Source organism: Andrographis paniculata, unplaced genomic scaffold, assembly GCF_009805555.1.
Source record: "Andrographis paniculata isolate CXL003 unplaced genomic scaffold, ASM980555v1 Contig59END, whole genome shotgun sequence".
Lineage (NCBI taxonomy): Eukaryota > Viridiplantae > Streptophyta > Magnoliopsida > Lamiales > Acanthaceae > Andrographis > Andrographis paniculata.
This window is the reverse complement of record NW_026137594.1, coordinates 1,281,860-1,306,253: the sequence shown is the minus strand read 5'-3', so window position 1 is coordinate 1,306,253 and position 24,394 is coordinate 1,281,860. Positions and strand designations below refer to the sequence as shown.

Below are 24,394 nucleotides of genomic sequence, written 5' to 3'. Positions count from 1 at the left end.
ATCCCATACTCGTATATGGTAAACGAAAATCGTTTGTGGAATTAAAAACAGCATCATATCAAAGTGTAGAAGTGTTCTTAGGAGAACCATTGACCGCAGCCAAAAAAAAAAAAAAAGGAAAAAATAAAAACATCACGTGTTGGATTAATCAATGAATACATAAAGTAGACTCTAAGCAGAGAGCACAAAGAAAGTATTAACCTAGATCACGACTTCAACAACACAATTCTAGTCGCTAATAGTCCCAGAAATATAGATCAGTGGCTACCCTTAATAAAAGCATGTCAGGGATGCTCCTACATCATGTGTGAAAGAATCGAGGGAGAAGAAACGGAGAGAAACAGCATAATGACGGGTGGATAGATTTCATTTTTATGCTTACTGTTGTGATCATATCATAGAATGGAGCAGGCCTTCTGAGACTTGTTCTTCTTTTTCTTTTGTTTGGGAGGCTGGAGCACGACTTTTATGGCAGCATCAAAAACTTGCTTAACATTCTGAGGTGAGGAAGAAATATGTGGTGAGAGTGGTTTAGTTTAGAAACTGAAGCAAATGTATCGTGAAATTGATCATATGGGAATTTGAATAAGAATGAATATTGATTTGCGTAAACCTGCTGTGTTTTTGCACTGCATTCAATGTAATAAGGTGAATCAATCATCTTTCTCAGCTCCTCGCCCTGAAAGTTATTATAGAGTAAAGGAAACAGGAGGAAAAATTCATATTGGTTAAGTTTCCCAATGATGTAAGTGTAAAATCAAAACAAAAGATGCTGCCTTGTATCAAGTTTTCGAGTCTCCATCACCTGTGCATTAGTGATTGGTACAGCACTTGGATGCTCACTAAGGAACTCACTGTCATCTCGAAGGTCTAAAACAATCAAATTCAAAATTAGTATATTTAATAAAGGCATACATACTCTCAACACACCTAAAGAAAAGCTAAATAGTAGGCTATTGTAATAATGAACGTGAAGTTTTCAAGCAAAACAAGTATACTGTGGTTAATTCTTGGATCTAAACTTGCATTTTTCCTTGGCATATGGTCTCGTTTCGCTCAATGGATCTCCCACTCCTTGAGTTCAACATTTCGAAGGGTTCCGCCAGAAGACCTTCTATTGGCTTGTTCATTAGTATTGAGAACTCAGAAAACTCTTACAAATGGTTGTTTCATTGGGCATGTTGAAAGGCACTTCTTGGACAGAACAGGCAAATCTCTAGTATGCAAACAACACATTGTTTCGATAACTCAACTGTCGAACCCCTTGACTGTTTAGCACATCCTAAACTATTCTCAGCTTTCAACTCGTCTTAAAGTGAATTTTCAAAAGAGTGCACTGTACGGAGTTAAGTTTACACCCCTTCCCTTGTCTTGGGAGTGGCCAATTCAATCTGTTGCATGGTTGGGAGCTTCTCCCTTATTTAGGTGCACCAATTGGTGCTAAGATATTCAACAATTTATTTAGGCATACCAATTCGTGCTAAGATAATCAACTTTCGCTCTAGTCCTCGAATTTGGATGTAGTTGTCTAGATTATGGTTCGAAATATAGAAACTAGTCATTCAATGGTTGTGCCATCCTGGTTCAACCAGTTCTACTAAACCTACCTCTCCATTTCCAACCTCTATTGAAGATCTCTTGGCATAATTTTCAACCCCATGCATCTATATCCCATAATTTAATGTAGAGATACATACCAGAGTAAAAATGTGCCTCACTAACTAAAATTCAATTTGTTTGAGGAAAAAGTTTGGTGGTCTTGTCTGATTTCCCATTGTACTTTATAATAACGCTCTTCGTTAAATGGGATTAGCAATTCCAACAGAACTCATCCCTTTGGAATGTTATCCGTGGGAAATTTCACATTATTCCAAAATTTATTTGACCATTCCAAAGTATTGAATGTGCATAATTGGGAACCTACCAACATACATATGTCTTGGGAAAATAGTAAATTATTTCAAAGTTTCAATAGAAAATGGTAGTAAGATTTGTTTCTGGGGTGACCCTTGAATGTCAACATCTTGCCCTAAAGACGGTGTTCATCCGTACCTTCACTTTACATGTTCAATGATAAGGTCTGTTGAGGACTTTGATCATCAGGTTGCAGAGTTTGGGAAAGGGAAATAAAAACTTCAATGATGAGATTTTTTTTTATCATTCCTACTTTTCCCACTTTGGTTCTATTCTTTTTTAGTTTTATTTTTTTCTTTACTATGTCATCCCAGGATTTCCTATAAAATGTACTATTTACGCTCATCAAAACATCACATCCAATCACTATTTAAACCAAACCTAAAAACCAAACACAACCACACAGCTTCCTTTTCATTCCTTCTATATATATTCTAAAGTGGCATAAGATTCTAGCCATCACACACATTCTTGGTCCATCATCAACTTGGCCCCCTCTCCAAATTTGTACTAGAATGCAACTAAATAAACACTCTTGGTCGGATCCTTGGTACTATGACACAGAGGAAATTGAACTTCCAACATTAACAAGCTATGTCTCCTACTCAAAAGTTCCCTACATCAATTTTCTGCATATCCCACAAAGTGCACACAAAGGGGCAGATTATATCACCAAGCATGCCGCCAAAGGAAATGTAGAGTTATCAATCTAACCATAGTCCTTCAAAAATCAAGAGATACTCATTTGCTTTCACCTTTCCTTTGGCTTTTTCCCTTCATTATTTCTCTCCATTAATAAAACCAAATTTTCTATCCAAATAACAGAAGTGGACAACTACATTGAACAAACTTTCACAATTTCCAATAAGAAGGTACTTTTAATATATTATTGTGACAGAGAGAAGTACCACATAACATTTAAGGCACAGCAATCAGGAAGCATTTATCCAACTTTTCCATTTAAGGAAGATAAAACTAAATGGTGACCTCTATAAATCATATATCATGAAATTAGTTTGTTCTAATATATTTCTATATAATGAAACCAGACATAGAATGGTTGTGATACTAGATCAGCCAGTTCATACAACGTAAATTTCATCAACAGAAAACCTTACCAATTTTTGTGCCAACAAGAACAATTGGAACACCTGGGGCGTAATGCTTCAGTTCAGGAATCCACTAAAATAGAAAAATAAATAAACAAATAAATAAAAAGGAACTTGATCAACTGGATAAAAAAAAATATCAAGGTTAAAAATAAAACTTTTTTGGGCCTTTACCTTCTTTGAAACATTTTCATAACTGGCCTTGCTAATAAGAGAAAATGCCAAAATGAAAACATCAGCACCGCGATAGCTCAGAGGTCTTAATCTGTTGTAGTCCTCCTGGCCTGTTTGTATGAAGGGAAATTGAAGGTTTTATAATAATTAACTGAAAAGACACACATATATTACAATGCCATAAGCAGCTTGGAATGTAGCACTCACCAGCAGTATCCCACAAGCCAAGGTTAACAGTGGCTCCATTAACATCCACATTTGCACTGAAATTATCAAATACAGTAGGCACATAATCCTGTTTCAATTACATATTTGACAGAAATGTCAAAGTGTAAGAATATCATGCTTCAAAATGTAAACAAAAAAACCATAAAACCATCTCTAGAAAACAAGTACAGTAATGACCACACAAAAATGAACCATATATAGCAAGCAATTGTTGGAGATCCACAACTAATTTCAGTCTACAAGAAACACCCAACCAGGCGATTATAAACTTTAAACTGATAGAAGCCAGCATTTCGCAACATGTCCAATAATTTACTTATCTGTGGTAGTCTACCTAATAACGTACACCAAATGAAGAAATGCACACGTAAGAAAATCATTTAATTAATTAGATCATATTTCGAACATAAATGCAGTCCACATGAAATGGATAGGATGAAAACTGAAAGTTGAAAACCATCCCAATAGCTGCAACTACTTGGAAAGCCAACATAGAGAAATGTGTATAATATGAAATTAAATATATCAAAAAAAAAAAAAAAGAAGCATGTAATAACATTAGCTGCTGAGCAGCAAACGTACTGACGTCAACGAATCTAAATTTCTAACTTATTGTTGTTGTTTAAAATTGATTTGATTTTTGTTGTGATGTATTGTGAGAGGAAATGGTGTGCTGAATAGTGTATAATTTGTATTTGAAACCATAAACAGAATTAACTCATATAAAATGTGCTGGTTCGTTTCTTCGCTGAAGTGTCTAGTCGGATCCAAAACATCCATATGTAAACAAACAAAGGAAAACAAAAATGATAGAAGAAAAGAAACGACAGAAAAGTTGCAGCTGATTTCAGATTAACTGAAGCGAAGAGAGTGACTGACTGACCGTGGGGAAAGTGTTGCTGGTGTAGGATATCAAGAGACAGGTCTTGCCAACGGCACCATCGCCCACCGTCACGCACTTTACAAACCTTGAAGCACTCATTTTCAGGCGCCCTACAATTCCCCCCTCCCTCCACCTCTCCTAACTTCCTCTGTACGCTACTCAGATCTTCCACTGAAGACCTGAAGCATCCAACGAGCAATCCGCCAATCACAATCTGACACGAAACATCAAAAGCAAACCCTAGACACAAAAATGGGAAAAATGCATGGGCGGGGTAAAGGTGAAGGTTAGAAGAGGAGTAATGAATGGGAGAAGCAAAGAGTGGAATGGGGCGGGGAGTGGGCGGGCGAGCGAGCGTGGATACACACCTTTATTTAGTCGGTCGGAAAAAATGGTGGCGTTGCCATTGAAGTTTGAAGCGGTCTCTTCTCCGGCCCCGTCTCCGTCTCCGCCTCCGCCTCGCACGCGCTCTCCGCTCGCTGTTCGGGTCGGGATGGGCCCAAATGGAAGTTTCTTTACTTTACTTCGATTGTTAAATTTAAATAGGCAAGCATTTTTAATGGGCCCTAGATAGCCCAGCCCAGACCAGCCCACCCATTATCATCACCTAACAGGTAAATTTAATTTTTTTATTTTTTTTTACTATTCATTATAAAAATAAGTTATTTATGTCATATGATTAAATTAAAATTTAAAATGTCTCCGCTGGTTTGAATTTCTTTTTTTTCACTATTCATTATTTTTTAAACACACCCTAAGTTAAATTATTTATCTTAATAATGTCTCCCATTCTTGTGATCATTTTGGGATTGGATTTGTTTGATTTTTATTTGAATTTTTGTTTAAACAGTAATTTAATGTTATATAAATAATAGTATATATTATTGAAAATTAAACTAAATAATGATAAAATTAATTTAAAATCATAACAAACACATCCACTGGTTTTGGAAAATAAACTAAACTTATCATTCTGGACTTTTTAAGTAATGTAATACTTATCCTATGTGTGTTTGTACTTATTTTTAATTTCATCTTCTTTAAGTGATGGATATATATATATATATATTCAAAGAATACAGCTTTGTTTAGATCATAATTTTGAGTGTTTGGCACTAAACTAAGCTTGATTTATTTTTGTTTAGCTCTCCTTACCCTCAAAATCTTATCTGTCACACAAAACTTACAAGTATATCTTACAATCACATATGACTGAACAAATTATTATTAGCAAAGCTCTTACAACATGTCACTGAAAACCTTAAAAACTCTGTCATGGCATAACAAACACAATAAATAAGATCAAAACACATTATAATTATACAAGGTGGATCAAACTTTCCAAAGATTCAAAACTAGCATCATCAAGACTTACAAAATGCATGAAGAGTGTCATCGAGGGCCGACCTATCGTACGCACCGGTGAAAACGCAGTTGCCTAGAGGGCCTTTCAAGAGGATGAGCCTCAGCAGCCCATCGGCTACCTTCTTATCTACCTGCATTCAACGAAACGACCTTTTTTAGAGCAAGATACAACAGGCTATTGATGTCGGATTTGCGCACAAATCTCTCACCGCCATGATGGACTTGAATGTGTCTACAGTCATTGTTTCAGGAGGTGCTGTAGGTAACTTCGCCTGTTTCAGGATTGAGTACACGCGCTTTACTAACGAGTCGTCAATCCAGCCAAGCCGGAAAGACATGTCCACCGCCATTACCTAAACATGTAATATCATTTAGTACAAAAGCGCGCTTGGGTGAGAAATGAAAAGTGCCTTACTATAACCATACCGTGCCAGCAGCAACAGCCTCGCCATGAAGCCACTGGCCATAGCCTAAACCAGTCTCGATTGCCTGTGAATTACAATTGAAAGCACATTGGCTCGTATTTCCGAAGCATAGAAATTATTACATGCATTTCGGGAAGCATTTGGATATGAAGAGATAGGAATACTTACGTGTCCAAAAGTGTGACCCAAGTTCAGAGTTGCCCTCAAGCCACTCTCTTTCTCATCTAACGACACAACCTCAGCTTTATTTTCGCAGGAACGCTTGATAGCATAGGCAAATGCAGTTGGGTCCCTGCCATAGAGTAAACCATTTAAATTGTAATGCAGGAAACATATAGAAGGATTAGAATTATAAAATAAAATAAAATAACAGCACAAGGATACCCCTCATTGACAAAAAGTAATTTTCAGGATAATTTTCCTACATCTAATAGCGATTTCTGATTAATATTAGATCACTTAATAGTTCAAGAAATTACAGAACATTGCTCATGGTAAAGCCATAATTTTTCGAGGAACCTGGAGGAGCTAGTTTGATTAAGCATACTTACCTTGAAAGAAGTGCGTGCATATTCTTTTCCTGCCACTCAAAAAATTGAGCATCTCTGATAAGTCCATACTTGATGACTTCAGCCAGGCCCGATGCTAATTCTCGATCCGGCAATGTGTTCAATGTGTCAGTGTCCACAAGCACACATTGTGGTTGATAGAATGCACCAATTAAATTTTTTCCAAGTGGATGGTTTATTCCAGTTTTACCACCAACTGAAGAATCCACCTAAATAATAAAATAGTGGGAAATTCAGCGAAAAACAAGTGTGAAAGAATTAGGAGGCATGGATTTAGAGGCTTGAGCCTACTGATCCAGACCTGTGCCATAACAGTCGTGGGAATTTGAATGAAATTCACTCCACGAAGATATGAAGCAGCGGCATATCCACACATGTCACCAATGACACCACCACCAAGAGCAACAAATGTACAGCGCCTGTCCATACGTGTTTCAATTGCTTTATCGAAGACTTTCATAAGAGTTTCCTGAAAAAAACAAAGCCACACATGGTGAGCAGATCAGAGTTATTAAACTCTTGTCAGGTAATAAGTTACAATAATGCTTAGAATACCCACCATATTCTTGTATTGTTCTCCATCAGGTAAAACTACATACTCAACTTTTACATTAGCGTTTCCATCTGTTAAAGCCCGGATAGTTTTTTCAAGATATAATGGTGCAACGGTGGTGTTAGTGACCACGAGAACTTGTTTTCCATGAACATGCCTGTGATACAATGGCAACTTACAATTAGGAAAGCAGATGTAAAAACAATAGATCTAACCTGAATCCCGAAATAACTTCACATTCAATGGAAGTTTGAAAGAAAAATGAAATTTTGAATTAAAAATTGGAGATAAATAGGGAACAACTTTGGGGGATAGAAGACGAACATAATATTTGAATTATGAAGTTACTTCTTACGGTACATCACATCAAACATTATTTAAATACAAATCCTAAACCAAATCCTCCCAATCTAAATCCAAAGAAACACCAACCTAGTTAACATGTGACTAATGTATTTGATTTCACTAACATAACATAACCAATTAATTTTAATTCTCCCCGTTATGCCAAATATTGACGAAAAAAAACTCGGACAACTATGCCACTTAACAAATAGATGTCTTTTTGTACATTTTTAAAAAGCAGGCAAGAGAAAAATTCATCGTATATTCAAGTTACATGGCAGAGAAGGTAACATGAAGACCGAAGGGGAAGAGAAGATACAGCTATGGGTATCAAATATAATTATCTTCGAGATTGAATTCCACAACTTACAAGGCATACTTTGATTATGTAAGATAGCATTACTAACCTTTCACCCATTAAATCTTAACCCGCATATCCCAGCGATTTTCTTTCAGAGCATTCTCATGCCCTTTGCTACAATCACATCAATATTTTCATTTCACTAATGACATCAAATCTTACCATTAGAAACACTACCCCTAATTTTTCTCTCTTTTTTGAGATAGTATCTAAAACCAGGTAAGGGTGTCTAGGAACAGGAGTTATTTGCCAATCACACAACATCATAATTGTCCATTTCACCAATCCCACATCATCATCATGGAATGGTTTACAGAAAGGCCCAATTCAATTATAAGGTCTATTGTTTGGAGATAACATATTCACATGATGTAATAGAATTTAAGATGTCTGGTCATTAGTAATTGAAGAAAGCTTTATATTTTGACCTAAGGCCTACAAAGATGTAAAATGACTTAAACTTAGCAAAGACATCAACCCTCCAAATTCATCATTACAGGTAACACACCACTGCCACATAAATCTTGACTTTGCATTAGTGTCACCAAACTCTAACCAGGATCATAGCCATGGCAACATAATTCTAGTCAGATACCAAAACTTAGATTAATACCAGGTTAATAAAGATAATACTGGAATTAAACAAGCTTAACAAATAATCAATCCAACATATAAAAAGTTAAAAACATCAAGAACGTCACAGAAGTACCATTTGATTTTACTTGACTTGATTATATATAATGATAATAACAACTCACCTTTGGAGCAGCTCCGGTTGGGTTAAAAGTCCGGAGCCAATATAGATCGGGTAGCTCCGATTCCCTAAATCCACCTCTACAGTCGTAGGAACAGCAGCTGAGGAAGCAGTTTGATCCATCACCGGAGCCGCCGACGCCTTTAAACTGCGCTTCAAGGTGCGATTACTAAAATTAACCGAGAGATGTAACCGGGAAGGCAGGGAAACGGGGGAGACGGGACAGCGGCGGCGGGAATGAAACAAAGTGGGTTGATTACGGCTGCGCGAAGGAGCGGGCAGTGACGGAGCACGGTTTGGGCAGAAAGAAGAAGAAGAAGAAGCGGCCATTTCCGGCGAAAGATGAGAGGACCTGCGGCGGCGGCGTAATTGAATATCCGCCGGGGCACACCTTTATCTGCAATCGACGATGAAATCCGTCACTTGGGAGGTTTGGTGGGTTTCGAGTTAGGTGAATCGGTAGGTGTATTTATTTTCTCAGTCTTAATTCACAATTAACTACAAATTTAAGTTGAATATTAAAAGTAATCTTTTAATAAAATAATTTAGACTAAAAATCATTTCTAATTCTAATACCTAATATAATAAATATACTTTTAACTTAGATTATATAATAAATATTATATAAATATTATTATTTTTATATTATATAATACAATACTTAGAAATATTTTCATTTTTTTTATTATAATTTATTATAATACTAATATTAAAAAATCTACGTGAAAATGAGAGAGTATAAAATTTGCATTAAATATATCAGTTTGTAGTTTGTGTATAATATTCCTTTTTTTTTCAACCCGCAGCTTCTCAAAAACCAGACCATTAAAAAATTCAATTCATAATTTTATGATCATGCTTTCTTACTGTGATTTTATGATACTATGTATTATAAATGATTGATTATAATAAAATATTTTTTAATTCTGTTTCAGATGGTCTGCAATTATTTGGGCTAGTTTGGTCCTAAAGTTTATAACTACAATCCAAATTGACACGTAATCCAGTTTGGATTGAACTATAACTTATAGGTATAGGCCTACGTTGCAATATATTTTGAACAATATTTTTCTCCTTTTTCAAGTAAAAAATATAAATATCAACAAATAAATACAAAAGCAAACTTAAGAAGGCAATTATTTATAAAAGAAGTGATAAATAAATAAATTAGACGACCAACGGTCCTTTATGTTGTTGAAGGGAAAACTACAAAGAGGAATTTTCCAAAATAAATCAAATAAAAAACGAGACATGAAAAAAAAGACTGAATTTTTATGGAGAACAAGTTCATCTCCTAATCCCTAAAGTTATTGCAGACTGATCTCAAACTCTGCTCAAGCATGACGACGACGACGTAGTAATGTCCTGAAAAACTCTCAGCCTCTTATCCGCCTTGCCACGGCGGTCCTCCTCCATCTTCTTCTTCCTCGCCGCCGTCTCATCCTCGCCCAAAACGGCGGCAATTATCGCCTCCTCGAATTCCTTGCTGTCCGGCAGCAAGTCGTCCCAGTCTTCGACTCTCTCCGGCGGCTCCTCCGGCGCCGGCAGCTGTTTCCGCACCTTATTCCCCGGCTCCATTGGAATCCTCCGATTGAAAATGTTGGCCTCATTCCCCGGCCTCGTCCGCTTAAGACTCTCCGGCATAAACTTGGACGAATAAAACGGCGCCGCGTCGATGTTCAGCGAATTATGACCGTTGTAGTTGCTCGTCAAAACATTAATATTAGCATTCTCGTTGCCGAAACCAGCGTTATCCTCATCGTCGTCATGCAATTTCCGGCGATCGCCGTGGTGGTGGTGGTGGTCTTTGCACGGCTGCGGCTGCCAGACGGCGGAGTTCCCCAAGAACGCGTCGAAAAGCAACCTCTGGTCGCCGGATTTCATCATCTTATCCGAATGTAGATCGACGAGCATTTGCTGGGCTCTCTCGTAGGCCTTGAGGTGCGAATCGATGCCTCGTGGCCCGTCAGAAACCGCCGGCTTGACGCGTCGGAGCGTCTCTTTCGCCTCGGAAACTCTCCCCTGTTTCATCAAACAAATCCCTAAATTGCACATTTTGTTGTTATCCGGCGCGAGCAAAAGCGCGCGCCGGTAGGCCTCCTCGGCCTCGACGTAATTCCCCTGCTGCATCAAAGCCCAGCCGAGGTTTCCGAGGAGGCGCGTGGCCTCCTGCTCGACAGAGACTTGAAACTTCTTCCCCTGTGACCGTGCCGTTTTTGTCCGTTTGCCGTTAAAGGCCATCCCCTGTTTGATTAACAGGAGCTTGTGGCGGAGCAGGGCGATTTGATCATCGACTCTGCCGCACCTTTTGTAGAGATCGAGGAGAATGTTGTCGAGCGACTCCTGCGCCTGGTCGGAGCAGCGGCCGCGGAGGGATTTAATGGCTTCGATGGCCTCTTCGGCGCGGTTCTGCTGCTTCATTACGATGGCCATGTCTTTTAACGCGCTGTCGACTCTGTCGCCGGAGTTGATCGCCGCCCAGAAGAGCGGGATCGCCCGGTCGGGATCCTTCTCGACTAATTGAACGTTTTTGGCTCGGACGTATGGGGTGTCGCCGACGGGGACTTTGTGGGCGACGTGGAATAGCTCTGACCGGGTCCGGGACACGCCGCCGCCTAGCGGCTTTGCCGGAGATGATGGGGCGGATTTTGTCGGCCGGAAGCCCGGCGGCGGCGGTGGCGGAGCGTTCCAGATTTCTTGCATCATTTTGAGGAGAGAGAGAGTTCAGTACGGTGGAGAGAGAGGGAGAGGGAGAGGGAGAGGGAGAGGACGAAAGGTTGGGGAAGGGAGGGTGTATTAGATGTGGAGAAATTTAAAATTTTATGACCGTTGGTAGAAAGTAGCCGTTGGGGGAGTTTTTTTAGACAATTTTTTATTTTATTTTATTTTTTAGGGCAGGAGTGTATTTCTATTTTATTTATTAGGGGTAGAAGCTGGATACAATTGTAAAAATCTATATTATTTATTTATTTGTTAATTTTTGGGACAGAAAATCTGAAAATGTGTTGCATGGGGTGTGAAATGAGAAAAATTAAAATTTTTTATTACTATTGAATAATTAGATGGTTATTTTTTTATTTTTTATTTTTTATACCAGTGATTCGTATTTGGTAACACCCAAAATGCCCATCATCATTATGAAGCGATTGCCTTCCCACGAAATTAAAATTTTTATAAAAAATCAGAAAAATGATCGAGGAGCCCAACCCGACCCGATTTCAAACCGGGGTGGACCCAGACCTAGATTTTCGGGCCAAGTTTGCAACCATGCTGGGATGATCTACTGGTTTTAAAATCATACCAGCTCTAAATAAAAATCGACACAATATTATACCAAAGAACCACACACAATGACACAAATACAAAATTAACAGTAGTAGAGCTCAGTAGCAGTTCCTACAGATATTTGAAAAACCGAAATTCATTGTTCTTATCAACATCATAATCATCATAGCATCTATAAGCAAACCTGGACATGGTAGCCTGGATCTGGATATTCCATAGCCTTTACTGCAATGCACCAATGTGCATATATACCAAGAACGACAACTATAGAAGTAGTAGGCAAAGTACGATGCACGATGACATGAGTCACCCCAACCCGGCAGTCTTAGAGTGTTCTAAAGCTATCTGTCTTGTCAAGCCTTGCAGTTCCGGAGCTCGAAGATTCACCCATCACCTCAGGAGAAGGTGCCGCCGTATGGGATGGTGCCTTTTTCAGTGAAGTAGGCAAACCTGAAATTTCCTGAGCATAGCATCAAGAGAGTTTTCAGAATGTCAAATAAAAATTATTCTTGGTTTTTTTCTCGTTTACACTCAACTCCATCTCTTCGGGTAATTATTTAAAACAATGGGTAATCAGAAGGCGAGACACAGACTGTGAAGAGTAATACTCAAAAGTTTCGATTGAGAAAATGCGTCTAACATGGTTTGTGAAAGCAGGTTGTTTACTCCATACATATGTACCCATGGAAATGAAACTGACATTAGTTCTGAAGGACAAGGGTCAGTGTTGATATAAAAATGTCTAGGCTTTCCTTATGTTGTGATTTTTATATTTATATTTATTTTTTCGGTTTAAATAGTAGGTTGGATGCGATGTTTTATGGAAAAAAAGAAAAATAGTAAACTTTTATACAAAATCATGAGGATTGTATATTAAAGAAACTGCGAAAAATCACAAAAAGAAAATAGAGCCAAATTTAAATTCCAAAATAAGAACATTACTTCTGCTACTTTACTCTTCTCTTTTGAACTCGGGTTTTTTATTTATTTCTAAAGCACATGAATAACAACAATTGATGGAGGATACCTTCATCAAATGCAACCTTAAGTCGCAGGGTCGAACTTGATTTCCAAGACATGCCAGAGCAAATTTTGAATATTGAAATAGAACATCAGCAGCAGCCTGCTTCTTTTCTTCAATCTGTGACACTTTTGTTGCTAAGATGAGATGAGATGAGATAAGGCAAAAAAAAAATGCAATGAAAATTCGAAAAGTAACCATTCTGAGTATATGGAATGCTTTCTCTATCCGTATATAGATCCGAGTTATCAATGGACTATTAGCATATTACAATATATACGTATTTTCAGATTTGTGAGATGAAAACTCTTGCACACACTGCATCCAATTTTGAACATTAAACAGGAAAAATATAATGGTCACACAAGCTACAACTGTATTCTCTTGTTAACGAGCCATTGTAGGAAGGCAAGCATTAAAAATATGAACAAACATTCAATCTCCAAAACAGCTGTTCTTAATCTTCAGCTCATATACAAACAGGGAATTTCGTAGCCATTAGATTTTTTTTATATTTTTCTCTGTCTAGGTCTTAATTCATATCGGCAGCATCAGTACCAGGATTCGGCTCCATCAAAGTCAAAGCTCGTGGTTTTCTATGCCCACAATTACAACAAAAGCATCATCATATTTTAACATGTGCTTGACTTTTCTTTCTAGTATACATTAACCTATTTGATGAGTTAAATCTTGCTCATTATTTACACCAAATTACTCTTGGTTGTGAAAACTATATTTCTCGGATCTGTAGATGCCGTTTTGAAGAGAGAAAAGTATGCAACACCATATGAAACTGAATGTGATTGGTTCGAGAGTAACATAAAATTAGGCAAAAAAGTTCAGATTAATTAGTCGTATTCTGAAGATGTAAATCAACAATTGATGCAATATAACATGTCAGAATAAATTACAGAAGAAAGAGGGTAAAAAAACGGTTCTATCATTCCCATATGGTGATGAGATTACCAACTTCATTGCTGTTACAATCATTCATAGGCTTTGTTTATGATCACTCCATTTTGGTAAATAAATCTAAACCTTGTCTGAAACATCTACGTTAGACAAATTGTTCCTAAACCCTAAACCTTACCTTTGCCATAGAAATGAAATGCATATAAGGTATCCGCAGAAAATAGGAAACTTACAATTGATTTCTCAAATCGCAAACAAATGATCCTACACCTACGTCGATCTTAACCTAAGAACGCAAATTCACCGCAGAAAAATCATAACGGAAACTTGAAACTACTCAAAAATTCATTGAACCAAACCTATCCTAGAACAATTGAGCAACGGAATCTCCAAGACAAATCAAAGATGAACGCAACAAATTCAAAATTAAAAAACATTTCCCATCCACAAATTCTTCAAAAATTGAGAGCAATCATGAAAATAACCTCGTAGTCCTTCATGGGTAGAGGTAGGTCGACTCCGAAGATCCTCCTGCAGAGTTCTCTTCAATCTACCAACAAAAACTTTTTAGGTTTACCCATATTAATATAGTTATTATAAAACAATAAAACAAATTGGCCTATTAGCTCAGCTGGTTAGAGCGTCGTGCTAATAACGCGAAGGTCGCAGGTTCGAGACCTGCATGGGCCAAAGTTTTTAGGTTTTCATATTTCGTTATATCATTATTGGGCTGGGCCAAACTTTTTTCTCTTTCATCATTTATTATATCATTATTGGGCTGGGTCGGCCCAAATTATATCGGTATATAAATTGTAATATTATATGTATTGATATGTATTCAACGGGTAAAAGTGTTGCTTAATTTTATATTACTATAATTGCAATATTTAAATTATTTGCCTACTGTATTAATGTTGATTATATTTATATTTTTATTATAGAATATTTATTTAGTTTAATTGAGAAAAAATTAAGAAGTACATAATTACTTTATTTAATTTAACCTAAATTTTACGGCTTACATTATTATAATTTTATTTTAGTATAAATTTACTAATATTGAGAATTTATAAAAAATATATATATTTTTTAATATTCTTGAGAATCTGCTGCAGGTAAATATAATCAATCATTCTTCCTTTACTTCTTTTTCATTGATCAAAGCTAATAAGCATACACCAATTGTTGCAATATATGTACTTAAAAACTCTTATAATTCTCTATAAATATATAGTATATTTTTTTTACAAAATTCAAATAATTGTTAAAACAAAATCTAAATATTTTTAAAAAGCATTCATTTCAACAAAAGTGAATATGAATATGAATCTTCTCTGAGTTCTGATATGTTAGAATTCTCATACAGAAAATACAATGGAGGACAACATCAACATTATATATACACACACAAACACATTGAGAACAAATTCAAGCCTGGAATGGAATCCAAAAACTAATCAAAAAAAAAGAAGATGAATGTAGTATGGAATGAGTTAGTTTCTTACTTGTGGGCTTTTTTTTTCCTGATTTCAGCTGCAGCCTCAGCAGCATTTCTCGACAAGTTCGCCGGAGTGATCGCATTCCGAGGATTAAATCCCCTCCGAATTTGAAACACTGCCCACGCAGTCCCTACAGCATGCCCGGCAGCTTCCAATCCTTCCGAAGCCGCCTTTGCTGTGTCTTCCCCATACCTTAAATTCAAACACAACTTAAATCTAAGGCTAATTCAAAAATCAAGACTTCTTGATCGATCGCTAGTTAGTTAGTTAGTCGCACCTGTGGGTCACCAGGTCTGTTGTCACGGTTGAAGACGTTGTCATCACTTTCTTTCCGGCTACTTCAACAGCATCGCAAAGTTTGCCTATGTATGAATATACACATTGAAATGGGATCAAGAAATGAAGAAGCACAGCATACAAACGACACACAATTGATGTACAAAAGATAATTTAATTTCCTAATGTCAACAATCCTCTTACAGAATATTGCAATTCGGAAGATAACAACACATGACATTATGATAGACAATACATAACATGATAATAGACGGCACACAACTTATATTAATATAACATAAATAGTAGTATATTGCACGTAAGCATGGTACTAATTTGTCTCGATCGACACCAAAACCAGTCCCATTACACATGGTTGAAATATCCTTTCAAGATTTCAACAATATTTGTGCTAAAAGCTCTATTTAAGCAAAAATTTCATGTCTTTCTATATATGGCTGTATGAAAAGATATCTTCCTGATTTTCAATTCAATGGATGCAAACACATGATCAAAAACCAGAGTATGATAAATATGTATAAGGAAAAGAGACATACTGAATCCATCCAATGAAGCAAGAACAACTTCCCCTGGCAAGAGATTGAAGAACTTCTTCCCCATTGTCGAATTCGAAACTGAACTGGTGAAGAATCCGGACACCTTCACCACGCCCGACAGCACCCCGGTCGCCACTTTTTCGGTTATCTTTGTCACCTTCTTAACCCTGCAAAAAATCAATTTCATCTTGAATGAAAAAGATCGAAATCAAAATCAGGTATGTATTCAATTCAAAAACCTCTTGATCCTCTTCAAGGTTTTTGGATCGAGCTCTCTGTTGGTTCCTGGACCCATTCTCTGCTTCAAAACCTCGTTTCCCCAATTCAGGCGTTCGATTGTGACGTCTCCACACCACAATATTCCCCTAACCAATTGCCCTGAGCCGACGGCGATTAGCTTTGCTGCTATACTGCTGTAGTCCTCTACGTTTGGCGCTAGCGTCGTCCAGTACGCCGCGCACTGTCCTTCGACTTCCTCCTTATTCTCGTCCAATTCGCCGGCGCTGATTCCAGCGGCGCCGCCCATTGCAACGGCGGCCTTTTCGTCTACCTTCTGCACCGAGAAATGGCTGCACTCTTCCAGTATGTGATCCAACTCCTTGATTAACTTCTCCTGACCTTTGGATGCGATCGTTAATCCGTAGCTCAACACTTCGGTTTCGATTTTGTCGTGTTTGCTGTTTTTCCCCTTTTCCTTTTCCTTGTTTTTTTTCGAGTCGTTCTCTTCGTCGTCGTCCTCCGGATCTCGAGGCGCCTGGAAGGAGAAGAAGTAATGCGAAGAATCGAGTTTAACGGCTGTGATGTCTTTGCCTAACGGCCAGTGAACATCGTCGGCGACCGACGCGAGTGTCGCGACGGTGTTGCCGCCCTGTCGGAGGCGGACGACCCGGAGATCTCCGGTTGCGAGCTCGACGGAGCAGCTTTTGTCAATCAGGTGAAGGATTGCGCCGGAGATTGTGACGAGCGTTTCACCGTGACCGAGCGACGCCGGAGGGGAGGATGTTGGGGATCTAGCGCTTGTTTCATCATCCGAGTCGGAGAAAAAGTCTGCGAGCAGGTCCTTCATGGTGGTACACTGAGACTGAGCGGAGGAAGAAGGGGGCTCATTGTCATTGTCATGAATCGAATCGGCGGCCGGAGGGGATTGGGACGCCATTGATGTACGGTGTGGAGGTTTTCAATTGCTGCAAATTGCGAAATAGTACTTCAATCGCATGCAGATGCATTTGGAGAGTAGTGATATTGTACGTTGGTCCACATCAGACTATTTATATTGTCCCTCCCTCAGCTAATTGAGGGTATTTATGAAAGTTAATACTTATATTTATTGGAAATAAATATTAACTAGAAAATAATAATTATTTGTTAATTTGTTAGTTTTATTAAAAAATTTAATTTACGGATGAAAAAGAAAAATAAAAATACACTTAGTGATTATTTTGTAATGAAAATAAAATTAATATACTATACATTTTTATGGATCATAAATGTTGGACAAATATGATTTCTAATGATAAATGTGGTAATGATTAGAATTTCAATTATGTTTAAAGTGAATACAATTGATTTTATGAATAATGAAGATTGATTTGAATAAGAAAAGAAAAAAAAAAAAAAAAACGCCATTAATATAATTTGATCTCATTTGTATGTTATTGATTAGTAAAATATATAAGATAATTTTAAGCCAATGGATATATTATTTAACTATGTTTTAGATATAATTATGATTGTTAATATTATAGTTAATCAACACAAGTGATCTCTGTTATTTTCATATTTTACTTTTTCGTACATTATATATAAAATACAAAAAATATTTTGATATTAATGTATAGTCATACCTAACATAGCTTTTTCTATAGTCATATCTTATATTATATATGGTTAAATTAAATTTGTGTTTTTCGTATCATGTAAAATCAATGTTTATGATTAAATAAAATTTGTGTTTTTCATATCATATAACAACTTTTGTAAAAAAAATATTACTCCATCCCATAAATTTATTCTTTCTTTTTTGTCCATTAAATTTGTTTTATTATTATTTTTGACAAAATTAAAAAAAAAACATTTAATTATAATCTTTTATTCACTATTTATTTACAATAAAAATTATTACATTTATCACATTATCTTTGATAACTAATTAAAATTTCAAAAGTACCTATATTCATGCCGGACATAAATAGATTAATTTTACAGAGGGAGTACAAAATATCATTACTAAGTAAAAAAAAAAACATATATGCTGGTAAATAATAATAACAATAATCCAATGCAAGAAATTCTCATGGGCTTTTCATTTATAAATATTTCAAAAAGATTTAATTGCAAAAGACCCATCTTTTAATAAAACTTAATAATAAGGATAAATAGTTTTCTATATTACCACCACTTTAATCACTTATATCATTTTTGGTTCTGTAGTCAAAACCTTAGACCCCTAAACTACATGTACAGAAATAATTCTATATCTCATTTGCTGACATAAATTCCAAACATCAATGTGAATTTAATTAACATATTTGTTAAAAAATATATATGTACTAAATTTATTCAAGTTAGTATTTTTAAGGAAGAGCTCCAACAATGTCATGCCAATAAAAAGATGAAGAAAAGCTCACCATGACTTAAAATACATTTATCCCAAAATAATAAAATTTAGATGTACCTAAGCTTAGAGGTCTGTTCCAATTGTATAATGATCTCATTGGCACTCAATTAAATCAACCCTACTCTGAACAAAGCAGATTAAAATTTACACCATACCATATGAAACAAAAGCAAAATATATATAGCCCTAACAAAAACAAAATCACAAAATAACATGCCCCAAAGTTAAAATAGCACATAAGGAAACCAGACAACAAGCCAGCTTTGAATCCAACCTCTACACCGAGCATTTTAGATTTGTTATTAGCAGCAATAGAGCACAGCACAGCACAGCACACACCTTTAGCAGCCAAGTAAATCATAAAGCAAATTGATTGATAGATTCACAGTCAATGAGAGTGCTAAATCAGCTGAAAAAGAGAAGACAGACAAAAACACATACTAATGCTAAATATAAAAATAATAAATCCCAACTTTCATTGCATCAAATCACTGTCATCACCGATACGAAACAAATTAGGTAGGAATTGAGGATGAACCTCACTCATCATTCATGCATCTTATTCTGCTTCTTCACTTCTTTTCCTCATCTTCCGGCGCCTTATCTTCCTCTTTCTTCTGTTGCATTGCAGCACCCATTAACACAAGTATACACACACACACACACACATATATATACTTACTGGACAAATCAAGGTAACCAAAACAAATAATCATAACATTTAGCTGCAACTAAACCACTCCTTGTTTTTCTCTGCAAAATCGACCACCCAAATGACATGCTATTACCATCAGATGATCAAACAACTTGGGTCTCTTGCTAGTTGCCACAATTAATTTATCTCAGGGCACTAGAAAAGAATCACCTACTTTATCTCTGTGTCTCTAAGGAGCCTCTTAAGTTACTTCATTCTACTAGACATGATAAATATGCAGGAAAAAAAACCTGCATCTAAAAGATATTTTATCAGACATAATTAAACCATAGAAAATAAAATAATGATGTAGAAACAACGATCAAGTAGAGGAATTTGTTCTACAACTGTGTAACAGAGTGGTCTATTAAAAAAAAAGCTACAACTTCCGTGGGGTAAGATAAACTATCAAAATCACATTTACAAGCATTTACAGATTTTACCTCACACATTGCATTAATGTGTTCAAGCAAGAGGTATAGCGATGAAGATAGCATATGACATAAAACAAAATCTTGACAAACAGTTCCTTATTTAACTCGAGGTCAATCATAGAACTCACCTCTGACTGATTCTGCATGGATGCAAGCAAATCCTTGACATGTGGATCATTTGGATCAACTCCTGGAAGCTGTTAAAAAAAAGTTCAAGAAACATGAGTTGAGGAAGGAATCACAATCAAACTTTAAGTCAAACATAAGCTGATAACAATGATTCCTTTTATTTTATTTATACTACATGGATGCACAATCAAACTTGGTACGACGGTGTCAATGTATAATAGCAGTGAACTTACAGATGCGAGGATGGAAGAAACAAAGTTTTGATCTGCCAACAGCTTACTCATGTCAGCCTGGTTTGTTTGATCTGACCCACCTGCTGCACCTTCTTGAACAGACAGTTGAATGGCTGGAAGAATCGAAGAAGGAAGTCAGGCAGTGATATGGAGTGCAAGTAAACCTTTATGAAGGATGATAAATTTAGAAGATAGTTGAGTTAGAAGCTAGAGTAATAGTTGAATTTAAACAACATCGCTATCATCATCTAAATAGCACTGGAATATCAAAATGTGATATACTGCTGGCACAAAATTCATAGCTAAGAAGTTAATAGATGTCTATTAGAAAATTGACCATGATTACCCTGGGATGCTTAATTTTTATTTTCATTTTAAAATTTTCAATCCAGTTTAGAGCTCTCAAATTATTTGGAAGTAACAAATGATTAGGACATCTCATGCTTAGAAGTTAAACAATCCAAATGACAGCATAAAGCTAATCCTACAAAGGATTTAATGTAATGGACAGAGGCACCGTAGATAGTTTGAAAGTTCAACAGACCCATAACAATCAGTTTTCATTCTATTAGTTGATACCAAGAGTATATCCAGAGGGTATTAGAGCACTTCAGTTGCATTTCTTCAGGTAAATGAGAATACAGCAACTGATATCCTTATTTACATATAGATTAAAAACAAAGGAAGAACAAAGAAAAGAAAACAAACCCTACCACTCGGCTTGCCTCAAGTTACACCAGGGATTTCTTAGCATTCCAATTCGTCACAATAATAAGCTCTACCGCTAATATTATAGTAATAATACTTCATTATGGAAGTTCAATAAATAAATTTCGAACTCAGTAAATATAAGTAGAAATATCCTTTTGAATCACATATATAATATGTATATGGTAGCACTACTCAGATTAAATCAAATACATTGCTTTTGGGATTTTATCCATTAAATGAGAACTTTCCCTCCATATTCATCATTGCTTGTTCATTTTCTAGGAAAGGTTTGTCAAATTCTCTTCAGACTTGGCACAAATACACAAAAAACTCCACCGCTACTTAAAACGCAAAGAAGCACAAAGAAATCCAAGACTTCCAACTGTTGAAGCCAAGTTAAAAAAGAACTTGAAGTCAAAGTCAAAAGGCAATATTCGATGAATACTGTTTGATACTGTGATAATGAAATCACACAATATAGCAAATATATAGTTACTATAATACATCAGATCATGCACAAGTTCTCACCAAGTTGCAAGTCATGATCATCAGCAGATGCATCTGACATGTCAGTATCGCGAACAGCAGCAGTGGAAGAATTGTCATCCATAGACATCATGAGTGCTTGCTGTAACAATGCATTCTCGTCATCCTGTAGAAAGATAGCATGAGTTATCACAACACATGGAATCTGAATACAATTTCTCAAGTAAATTCTCAATTCTCAGAAACTACACATTTAACACAAGTACACAACAGGGTGTGGAAAAGAAAAAGAAAAGGAAGACAGGCACACAAACCAATTGCATCAAGGAAAAGAGATACAAAAAAGAATTACAAATGTAACTGACAATCAATCATGTGGCTTTAGACCAACAACCTATCTGTTGCTTCTCTTTCCACACTTGCTAGAGGTAATGGCAAGATAATTTTCTATAAACATTCTAACTTTCTTGATACACCACATAAGATTTTCATTCAAATATCCTTTTATCAATCTAACTCGGAAGATATTCCACCTTATTCGCATCTATTTAACTCCCAAAAAGGCATCTTCCAAATTCCAAAAGGTAGAAGTGTCATGTAACAAAGTAAATGTGAGATAAAGTACTTCAAAAACATGATATCACAAGCCAGTAGTATATCTAGAATAATCAAGCCCCACCCACCAACACCCCACCCCACCCCAGAAAAAAAAATTAAAAAATGTAGAGCATTCCTGCAGGTTCCACCTAAACATCATAGACCCTTGCCTTATTTAAGCTATCATACAAGAACCTTCTTATATCAAGAAAGCACTGACTTACATTTAGTGCAAATACTCCTGGCATGCTTATATATCCCATGATTGCTAACGTGAAAAATTACTAAACAATAGAATCATGTTCTAGATGTCATTATATAACACCACAGACTATAGTTAGCAGTAAGCCATGTTTAATCCCATCTCATAATTACAAGTTACACAGATAGGACTATGCGAAAAGAAGGAATTAAACAAAAAATATACACCAACCGTAAGATCAGCAGTCTTCTTTTCAGGTTCAGAACTTCCAGGGTTCACATTCTCAGTCATAGTTGTATCTTGAGATGTGGACTGTTCTCCTTTTTCCTGTTTAGTAGCTTCTTCTGCAGCTTTCTTTGCAGCTGCTTCTTGCCTTGCTCTTTCCTCTTCCATTGATACACGAAGTGCAAGAGCAAGTTCAGGATCCAAATTAGGATCTACTCCAAATTCAAATCCAGAAACTCCACCAGCAGCAGCAGCAGCTGCTGCTGCAGCAAAACCACTCCCTCCTTCTCCATCACCAGTAAATATTGGGGTGCTGCAGAAGAGATAAGAGTACTTGAGAATTATAGATGAGTATGTTCAAAATGGTTAAAAATGCCTGCAACTTCGAAGAATTCTGAAGACCTTATAAGCACGTCTGAAAGGGCGCTAGGACCAGAAGGAACATGAACAATATGGCTGCTATCATTATTATTTACAGAAGACAGCAATGCTTCGAGTTTCTCGGTCTTCTCCTCATCTTCTTCCCCAAAGTTTACAATGTCAAGTGCCACACTGTTCTTCTTTAACTTTCTTCCAATCAATTCTAACACCTTCTTGTCATATTTGACAGGACTTAAAAATCATAAAATAAACAACACAAAAGCTAATTATTAGACAATTAACGCAAACATTAATCCATATAAGAAAACCAAAAGTTGAACTCTGCAGTGTGAATATGATTTTTACCTCCCTACAAAGACAATTATTCTTTGTTGTTGCTTCTTGTTTTGGCGATGCTTGAGGGCCAGCTGGGCAACTTGTATCCCGGCAGCTAAATTCATTTCACCACCTATATCTAAACCTGTGTACCAATAAAGCACTTGATTGGCAGGTTTACACAAGATTAAATATTTAAAGTAATAGATGAATGACCGAATAAGACACTGCAACAAGCAAATGCTGAACTATTACTTCTAGGAAGATAAACCATCAACAATTTTGAGATTCAAAACCCTCAGTTCTGAATTTTTAAATTCCTTTTTCATTATAAAATCCATATAACATGTACATACAAAATAATCTAGACATCTGACGACTACCCTTCCTCTTAATCAAACTAAATCTCATTGTCTGATCTTAAATTAAACAAGAAACACAAGGTACAAGAAAACACTAACCGTGCATGCAAGCCAGAATTTTTCCGAGATCAGTAGTCGGGGTAACCAATACACGGACCCCTTTTCCAGCCATTGTCAGCACTCCCACTGTATTCTCCGGATTCGACTACAGAAGAAACAGTAATTAAACTCATCAAGGAAATGTGCATCACAATAAATCAACACCACTTCAACGAAAAAAGAGAAAATTCGAAACAGGAATTATGAACCCTAGAACCATCCAAACGAAGACGATACAACACTAACACAAAAGATTTATATAAAGAAAAAACAAATCAAAAGCAAATACTTGAGTTTTAGCGCCGCAAATTAGGTTAACTGCATCGGCTTGAGCTTGGAATCGACTGGGAGCGTAGTCGCCGTTCCGCATCCACTCAGAATTGTCGATGCAGATCATCGTCGCCTGATTTTCACAAAGATAAAAAACATTATCGTTCAGCAGCAATCGGAAATCAACTTAAACAGTAACTCTCCGAAAAACACAAAATGAAACCGAAGGAAAACCTCGAGCACCATGATTGTTAAAAGTATGCGGAATAACCAGTAAGGGAGAAAAGGAGGACAAGAATGGCGACTCTTATGATTTGGTATATAGAATGTGGGGTTTCTTGGAGAGGGGTGAACTTGATTTACCGTTTGACCCTTGAAATTTTGGAAAATTGCGTGGATTGCCTTATCT

General features: G+C 36.5%; 6 protein-coding genes and 1 non-coding gene across 9 annotated transcripts; 1 reads left to right on the top strand and 6 right to left on the bottom strand.

Moving 5' to 3' along the window:
• Positions 1-16: 16 nt before the first annotated feature.
• LOC127257984 (rac-like GTP-binding protein RHO1) lies at positions 17-4,813 on the bottom strand. 2 transcript variants are annotated; one of them, XM_051284599.1, is made up of 8 exons: positions 4,677-4,813; positions 4,309-4,548; positions 3,405-3,492; positions 3,198-3,307; positions 3,033-3,096; positions 806-870; positions 614-679; positions 17-497 (listed from the first exon to the last, which is right to left on the bottom strand). In XM_051284599.1, exons 2-8 carry the CDS (start codon positions 4,405-4,407, stop codon positions 396-398), a joined length of 594 nt encoding a protein of 197 aa, XP_051140556.1. In that variant the 5' UTR covers positions 4,408-4,548; positions 4,677-4,813; the 3' UTR covers positions 17-395. The 2 variants fall into 2 exon arrangements, with proteins under 2 accessions (XP_051140556.1, XP_051140555.1); XM_051284598.1 differs by having other exon boundaries at positions 4,309-4,487; positions 4,677-4,807.
• Positions 4,814-5,517: 704 nt separating this feature from the next.
• On the bottom strand, positions 5,518-9,137 carry LOC127257981 (3-dehydroquinate synthase, chloroplastic). The gene is made up of 8 exons (XM_051284593.1): positions 8,685-9,137; positions 7,227-7,377; positions 6,969-7,136; positions 6,650-6,876; positions 6,267-6,390; positions 6,100-6,162; positions 5,883-6,026; positions 5,518-5,804 (listed from the first exon to the last, which is right to left on the bottom strand). Exons 1-8 carry the CDS (start codon positions 9,008-9,010, stop codon positions 5,673-5,675), a joined length of 1,335 nt encoding a protein of 444 aa, XP_051140550.1. The 5' UTR covers positions 9,011-9,137; the 3' UTR covers positions 5,518-5,672.
• A 685-nt stretch (positions 9,138-9,822) lies between these two features.
• LOC127257980 (protein POLLENLESS 3-LIKE 2) lies at positions 9,823-11,842 on the bottom strand. Its single transcript, XM_051284592.1, has one exon. The coding sequence runs from the start codon at positions 11,384-11,386 to the stop codon at positions 10,004-10,006; it is 1,383 nt and encodes a 460-aa protein (XP_051140549.1). The 5' UTR covers positions 11,387-11,842; the 3' UTR covers positions 9,823-10,003.
• A 145-nt stretch (positions 11,843-11,987) lies between these two features.
• Positions 11,988-14,513, bottom strand: LOC127257986 (uncharacterized). Its single transcript, XM_051284601.1, has 3 exons — positions 14,384-14,513; positions 12,993-13,106; positions 11,988-12,425 (listed from the first exon to the last, which is right to left on the bottom strand). The coding sequence occupies exons 1-3, from the start codon at positions 14,396-14,398 to the stop codon at positions 12,291-12,293; spliced, it is 264 nt and encodes an 87-aa protein (XP_051140558.1). The 5' UTR covers positions 14,399-14,513; the 3' UTR covers positions 11,988-12,290.
• A 1-nt stretch (position 14,514) lies between these two features.
• On the top strand, positions 14,515-14,588 carry TRNAI-AAU (transfer RNA isoleucine (anticodon AAU)). The gene has a single exon. It is a non-coding gene; the product is annotated as a tRNA-Ile (tRNA).
• A 691-nt stretch (positions 14,589-15,279) lies between these two features.
• Positions 15,280-19,040, bottom strand: LOC127258259 (protein EARLY-RESPONSIVE TO DEHYDRATION 7, chloroplastic-like). The gene is made up of 5 exons (XM_051285045.1): positions 18,905-19,040; positions 16,470-17,414; positions 16,231-16,397; positions 15,675-15,759; positions 15,280-15,589 (listed from the first exon to the last, which is right to left on the bottom strand). The coding sequence occupies exons 2-5, from the start codon at positions 17,384-17,386 to the stop codon at positions 15,400-15,402; spliced, it is 1,359 nt and encodes a 452-aa protein (XP_051141002.1). The 5' UTR covers positions 17,387-17,414; positions 18,905-19,040; the 3' UTR covers positions 15,280-15,399.
• A 147-nt stretch (positions 19,041-19,187) lies between these two features.
• On the bottom strand, positions 19,188-24,364 carry LOC127258260 (26S proteasome non-ATPase regulatory subunit 4 homolog). Of its 2 annotated transcripts, none has more exons than XM_051285047.1 (10): positions 24,220-24,364; positions 24,005-24,118; positions 23,716-23,821; positions 23,285-23,399; positions 22,961-23,170; positions 22,565-22,871; positions 21,577-21,700; positions 20,338-20,450; positions 20,104-20,172; positions 19,188-19,464 (listed from the first exon to the last, which is right to left on the bottom strand). In XM_051285047.1, the coding sequence occupies exons 1-10, from the start codon at positions 24,229-24,231 to the stop codon at positions 19,420-19,422; spliced, it is 1,215 nt and encodes a 404-aa protein (XP_051141004.1). In that variant the 5' UTR covers positions 24,232-24,364; the 3' UTR covers positions 19,188-19,419. The 2 variants fall into 2 exon arrangements, with proteins under 2 accessions (XP_051141004.1, XP_051141005.1); XM_051285048.1 differs by having other exon boundaries at positions 24,229-24,355.
• Between the last annotated feature and the right edge of the window lie 30 nt (positions 24,365-24,394).